Source organism: Myotis yumanensis, unplaced genomic scaffold (genome assembly GCF_028538775.1).
Source record: "Myotis yumanensis isolate MYYU_CA2020_CCGP unplaced genomic scaffold, mMyoYum1.0.hap1 SCAF_22, whole genome shotgun sequence".
Classification (NCBI taxonomy): domain Eukaryota; kingdom Metazoa; phylum Chordata; class Mammalia; order Chiroptera; family Vespertilionidae; genus Myotis; species Myotis yumanensis.
Genome location: NW_027223773.1, coordinates 5,430,345 through 5,437,269, shown reverse-complemented (window position 1 = coordinate 5,437,269; position 6,925 = coordinate 5,430,345). Strand labels below are relative to the sequence as shown.

Below are 6,925 nucleotides of genomic sequence, written 5' to 3'. Positions count from 1 at the left end.
CCCACCCCAGGAGCAGGCCGACCCAGAAGGAAAGGAGACCCTCTAGCCCAGCGGTTCTCAACCTGTGGGTCGCGACCCCTTTGGCGGTCGAACGACCCTTTCACAGGAGTCGCCTGAGACCATCCTGCAGATCAGATATTTACATGACGATTCATCACAGTAGCAACATGACAGTGATGGAGTAGCAACGAAAATAATGTTATGGTTGGGTCACCACATGAGGAGCTGTATTTAAAGGGCCAGGAGGTTGAGAACCACGGCTCTAGCCGGTGCCCGCGTGCAGCAGGCGCCATGTTCACGCGCTGAACGCCAAGGGGAGCCCGTCTGGGCAGCGGAGGACCCACCGGGGCAGGTGCTGGGGGAACGCTGGTGATCAGCTTCACCAACCACAGGGCCTGGCGACGCAGCCTCACTCACGAAAGGCCCGGCTCTCCAGGCATTAAATATGCAGAGAAGGAAAGTGAGCCGGAAACTGACACCCGAGGGGATGGGCGTCCGTCCTGGCCAAACGGTTCTCGGCTCCGTGGGGGACTCGGCTGCACAGACCCAGGTTAGAGCTCCAGAGGCACCTGGGACTCCTTCTCAAGTGACATTAATTCGGCAACCTGCCCGCCACACGGGATCGAGGGGCTTCTCTCTTCACGAGATGATCGAAGCCTGCCTGCCGGGCCCCCGGGGCTGGGTCCTGGGGGAGAGCCGTGACTTACCGTGTGCGGAGTGGGCACATGGGCCAGGGCCTCGCTTCCTTTGTCAGCTGCCGGCTCTTCTGTCTGCAGGAAACAGCAGAAACTTCCAATGAGAAGCAACAACGATCTTCCTGAACAAACCCCCTCCAAACAGGCGGACTGTTAACACCCAGAATAACAGTGCCAGCTGGCACCAGGCTCCCAGCGACAGCCCCAGGGGGGATGGGGGGGGGCGGGGGGGTCATGGGGCAGGGGCAGTGTGCCAGGGGCAGGGAAGGGGTGGGGAGGGAAGCCTCACATTGCACCCAGCTAGTAAGACCTGGAAGCTGTTGATGTGTGAATGGATGGAGGAGGGGTGGGGAGCGGACCCACATCTCGGCCCAGGTCCTGGCTGGCTGGGGGCGATGGGGGGGCGGGGGGGGCACTCTTTACCTTGTAGTTCAGAGGGCTGAGGTGCTTGAAGCATCCAAAGCAGGTATAGCCCAGGCAGACCAGGATGGTGAGCAGCAGGACCAGGAAGTTAAACAGGGTGGCAGGGGCTATCAGACCTGGGGACAAAGCGATGCCGACCTTAGAGAAGGAGGTGGGAGGGGGGGCTGCCATTCACCCTCACCTGCTGGGGAGGGGCCCACACCTGGGCAGGTGACTTCTCTCTGGGGCAGAAAATAAAGAGAAGGCACCGCCCCCCTCCCCGCCCCCAAGCAGCTGGGACACCATGGCACCTGCCAGCTTCCTGCTGGGTCAGTTCCTTGCAGCCTCGTGTCTGGATTAGGTAGTGGAGGGCCCCCCGCAGACTGGGGCAGTCACACATCTCCCCTGACTTTTCCTTTTTCCCAGGAGCGTTGGTTTTCCCCCCAGCACGTCCCCACGGTGAGGTGTGAGGGGACCCGCCTGGGCCCGCCTCCCCTCTCCCCTGGCTCAGCCTCCCAGGTGCAGATGGAGGGCCATCCTCTCTCTTGGGCGGCCTGGGGCAGTCCACCTGGCCTTCACCTGTTACCTCCAGCTTGGGCTGGCGTGGGTGGTCGAGCGGCACCCAACCAGCCCTCACCCTGGGCGCCACATTCTGATTGAACACCCAGCCAGCCTTCACCCTGGGCGCCACATTCTGATTGGACACCCAGCCAGCGTTCACCCTGGGTGCCACATTCTGATTGGACACCCAGCCAGCCTTCATCCTGGATGCCACATTCTGATTGGACACCCAACCAGCCCTCACCCTGGGCGCCACATTCTGATTGAACACCCAGCCAACCTTCACCCTGGGTGCCACATTCTGACTGGACACCCAGCCAGCCCTCACCCTGGGCACCACATTCTGATTGGACACCCAGCCAGCCTTCACCCTGGACGCCACATTCTGATTGGACACCCAGCCAACCTTCATCCTGGGCACCACATTCTGATTGGACACCCAGCCAACCTTCACCCTGGATGCCACATTCTGATTGGACACTGACCCCACCTTCACCCTGGGTGCCACATTCTGATTGGATAACCAGCCAGCCTTCACCCTGGGTGCCACATTCTGATTGGACACTGAGCCAACCTTCACCCTGGATGCCACATTCTGATTGGATAACCAGCCAGCCCTCCCTGGGAGCCACATTCTGATTGGACACTGACCCAACCTTCACCCTGGGTGCCACATTCTGATTGGATAACCAGCCAGCCCTCCAGAGGGGGGGCACATTCTGATTGGACACCGAGTTGACGCTGTTACAGTGGCGAGGGATTTGGCTGGGGGTACGGATATGGGGATGTGAGGCCAGGGCTGCCCCTCCCCTCGGGTCAGAAGGGGCCCTCACCCAGGCGCAGGAAGGAGAAGAAGAAGAGCCAGAAGAGGCACAGGATGGGGGCGGCCAAGGCCTGGTGCACGGCCGCAAAGTGGATCCTCTTCTCCAGCTTGGCCGGGAGGTAGGCAAAGTAGAGGTTGTGCCGGTCCACCATGTGCTTGAGCAGGATGTAGATGAGGCCTGTGGGGGGGGGGGGGGGGGCTGTGAGCTGGAGGCCCGGCGGGGCCACAGGGGGGGCTATACATGGCACTGGGGCAGCTGTTGGACCACGTGAACCAGAAGGGGGCAAAACGCATGTCCTGGCCACAATGTTCCTAGACCCTCCCCTCCCCTCCCCTGTCCCCTCTCCCCTCCCCGTTCCTGACTCCAGGAGTGGAAGTGTCTGTGACTCGGGGCCCACGGACACTGAAATCCCAGCATCGCTTCGGGGAGAGAGGCTACTTTACACGCACAGGCCCCCTCCCACGCTGAGCACCCCCAGACCCCTCAACGCCCCCACCCTCCTCCTGCCCTCGGCCAATGGGTGCTCAAGGCTCTTAACCCAGGGGCATCACACCGCCTTTTATTGCAGGTTCTTCAACATGTTTTGGTTTTGCTGTTTGTTTTTTTTAAAATATGTTTTCATTGATTTCAGAGAGGAAGGGAGAGGGAGAGAGAGAGAAAAAAACATCAGTGATGAGAGAGAGTCATGGACTGGCTGCCTCCTGCACGCCCCACACTGGGGATCAAGCCCGCAACCCGGGCATGTGCCCCGACCGGGAATCGAACCGTGACCTCCTGGTTCGTAGGTCGACGCTCAATCACTGAGCCCCACCGGCCCGGCTGGTTTTGCTTTGTTTTGAAAGAGTAATTCTATACTTTAAAAACAGTACGAGAGAGCAAAGCAGGGAAAACTACAACTTCCTCCTACCCCCACCCCCCGCCCCCAACCTCAGCTCTCACTGCCAACAGGATCCTGGGTGCTGTGTTTCCTTCTAGAGTCTTCCACCTGTCAGCCAGTTCCTGATGTTTTATTTTAGTTGCAAGACCTTGGCCTTTGAGGTCGAACCGTTCCACGTTCGAATCCTCACTCCACCCTCACCGACAGGTAGCGAGTGCTTCGTCTGTGATGCCTGGCTTGTTGGATGGTGTGGCCACCCGTGGGGAGTGCGAAGGTGACCGCCAGAGGGACAGCTCGCATGAGAACCTGGATCGTTACCGCCTTCGCGTGTTCAAGAATCAACCAAGAATAGAGTGGTCAGCCTGGCCCATGTGGCTCAGTGGTTGAGCACCAACCTATGAACCAGGAGGTCACTGGTTCGGTTCCCACTCAGGGCACATGCCCAGTTTGCAGACTTGATCCCCAGGAGGGGGCTTGCAAGAGGCAGCCGACCCATGATTCCTTCATCACTGATGCTTCTCTCTCTCTCTCTCCCTCTCCCTTCTTCTCTCCAAAATCAACAAAAACATATCTTTTAAAAATAAGAGTGAATGCCCTGACTGGTTTGGCTCAGTGGATAGAGCGTCGGCCTGCGGACTGAAAGGTCCCAGGTTCGATTCCGGTCAAGGGCATGTACCCTCGTTGCGGGCACATCCCCAGTGGGAGGTGTGCAAGAGGCAGCTGATCTCATTGATGTTTCTAACTCTCTATCTCTCTCCCTTCCTCTCTGTAAAATATCAATAAAATATATTTTTTAAAAAAATAAGAGTGAAGTGGTCAGCTGGCGGAGAAGCTCAGACCAGGAGAAACACTGAGCGAGACCACAGTTTGGAAGGCCAGTGGGAGGAACTCATGAGAAGTGAATTAAATCTGGTGTCACCCGTGGCTCCTTGACAGCGTGTGGCTCTTGTGGCTTCAGGGGGGTCCCTGTTTGTGGGGCTCCAGAATGCCCCGTGACGGCCATCTTGGGGTGCTTGGTGGAGTCAGCCGCCCCACCCTGACCCTGGATGGGCCTCAGAGCCACTCACCGAATGGTGCGATGATGGGGCAGGTGATGCTGTAGGCCATGATGACGGTGAAGACGCACAGCATCCACGCGTACATGGCTCCGAACTCGAACTCGAAGGCCTGGTTCTGGGAGGAGGAGGAGGAGGAGGAGGAGGAGGAGGAGGAGGAAGAGGTGGTGAGGCGCTGCCAGGCCTGCTCGGCCCCAAGCCCCTCGATGTCTCCAGGTGGAGAGGGCAAACCAGGTGAGAAGGACTTTGGAAATGGGAGATGCACAGCTCCCCCACCTCTTAAGGTCCTTTTTCTTAAAAAAAAAAAAAATTTTTTTTAATTGATTTCAGAGAAGGGAGAGGAGAGATAGCAGCATCAATGATGAGAATCATTGATCAGCTGCCTCCTGCACGCCCCCTTCTGGGGATCGAGCCCACAACCTGGGCATGTGATGGGGAATCGAATCGTGACCTCCTGGTTCATAGGTCAATGCTCAACCACTGAGCCACACCGGCCGGGTGTGAGGTCCTTTTCCTCCCTCCACCAGCCTTCTCCAGCTTCACGCCGAACACCCCCAGACCTCCAAGGGGCAGTGACTCATGCTTCCCTCGTGTCACCTTTGTCTTAATCGTGTCTCCCCAGCAGGCCCCCGAGCCCCCGGGGGGCAGTGATCCCTACGGACTCTGGCATCAGACGCAACGTCAGCTCTGCCCGTTCTGGGGTGTGTCCTGGGCTCCCAACCTGCCTGCGGCTTAGGCTGTGCATCGCCAGATAAGGTACCAGCAGGGCCCGTCTCAGAGGACTCTGCCTTCCCTCTCAGGGTGCCCACACGGCAAAGGAGAATGAAAGAGAACCCACGTTACCCACTTAGGGGACCATGCCACATGCCCCAAATGCATTGACAACTGTGATCATCTTAGGGGCTTAGGCACATGGATGCCCCCCAATGAGCGACGTGCTGATGTTAGGGGTGTGTGTGGGCTCGATCCCCAGTCGGCTGCGTACAGGAAGCAGCCGATCTGTGATTCTCTCGTCATTGATGTTTCTCTCTCTCTCTCCCTCTCCCTTCCTCTCTGAAATCGATTTAAAAAAAATTTTTTTTTAATGTAAAAATCCACACTCTGTCCTCCAGCCGACGAGTCAGAGAGGAGGTTTATGAAGACCTGCCGCTGGCAAGCAGGGCCTGGCCCCTCCGCCCCCACAGGCGGCCTGAGCCCCAGTGAAAGGCACTGGGCAGAGTGCCTGGCACACAGCAGGGCGCCTGGGGAAGTGCCCGAGGGGGATGCTCCGGGGGGAGCCCGTGCGCCCGCCCCACCAGCCCGCACCTGCTTGACGTTCCTGCGGTCGGCGGCGGTCTTGGCCATGACCATGCGGAAGGTGTAGAGGATGAGGCCCGGCAGCCGCAGCAGCTCCATGCCGGTGCCGATGAAGGCCGAGGCGATGACGTAGTTCACAAAGAAGGCGCCCTGGTCCGGCAGGAAGACGCACCTGGGGACCCGGGCGGGGATGGGGGGGGGGTGAGTCAGGCAAGCCGGGACCCGAGGCCCCTGGTGGGTGCGTGTGCAGCACCCATGTGTGCCAGGCGCTGTGCCAGGCGCTGTGAGGGAGACAAAGCTCCTGACCTCAAGGAGCTCGCATCCCAGCATGGGGGGGACCAGGAGAGGTGAGCGCCGAAGCCAGCGAAGCCAGCATCTGCTGACAGATCACTAAGGTGAGGACTGAGAGCTGACCACTGCCCTTGGCAACCGAAGCCGCTGTCCGCCTGAACGAGAGCCGGATGGGTGTGTGTGTGTCTGTCTGAGGCTGCCAGCTCCTGAGTCACCAGCGTACCCAGCAAGAACCCGTTCAAAATAATTCACCCCTTGCCAGAACCGGTTTGGCTCAGTGGATAGAGCGTCGGCCTGCGGACTCAAGGGTCCCAGGTTCGATTCCGGACAAGGGCATGTACCTTGGTTGCGGGCACATCCCCAGTGTGGGGTGTGCAGGAGGCAGCTGATGGATGGTTCTCTCTCATCAATGTTTCTGGCTTTCTATCCCTCTCCCTTCCTCTCTGTAAAAAATCAATAAAAAAAAAATAATAATTCACCCCAGCCCTAGCCGGTGTGGCTCAGTGGATAGAGCGTGGGCCTGCGGACCGAAGGGTCCCGGGTTTGATTCTGGTCAAGGGCATGTACTTCGGTTGCAGGATCCTCCCCGGCCCAGGCCCTGGTCAGGGCACGTGCAGGAGGCAACCAATCGATGTGCTTCTCTCACATCGGTGTTTCTCTCTGTCTTTCCCTCTCTCTTCCACTCTCTTTCTAAAAAAAAAAAAAAAAAATCAATGGGAAAATATCCTCGGGTGAGGATTTTAAAAAACAACTAATAATAATAATAATTCACCCCTTCCATGGTGATGGAAAACAAATAAGAGATAAAAAAGGAAATCGCAGCCAGCCTTCCCTATAAATATCTCTTTGGGAAAATCCATCGTGGGCCTATGAGCCTATTTCAGGACCTAAAGTCCAGTGCCATCGGGACTGAGGTCACGTCCC

The 6,925-nt window shown here is 58.1% G+C and overlaps 1 protein-coding gene across 1 annotated transcript in view; it reads right to left on the bottom strand.

Annotated features, from left to right (window-relative positions):
- Positions 1-6,925, bottom strand: part of TMEM63A (transmembrane protein 63A) — a 31,745-nt gene that overhangs the window by 3,173 nt on the left and 21,647 nt on the right. Inside the window, exons 19-23 of the mRNA XM_070401323.1 lie at positions 5,720-5,882; positions 4,427-4,532; positions 2,492-2,659; positions 1,119-1,234; positions 708-770 (exon numbers count right to left, since the gene is read on the bottom strand). Coding sequence (XP_070257424.1) covers positions 708-770; positions 1,119-1,234; positions 2,492-2,659; positions 4,427-4,532; positions 5,720-5,882 — 616 coding nt within the window. The remainder of the gene's footprint in view (positions 1-707; positions 771-1,118; positions 1,235-2,491; positions 2,660-4,426; positions 4,533-5,719; positions 5,883-6,925) is intronic.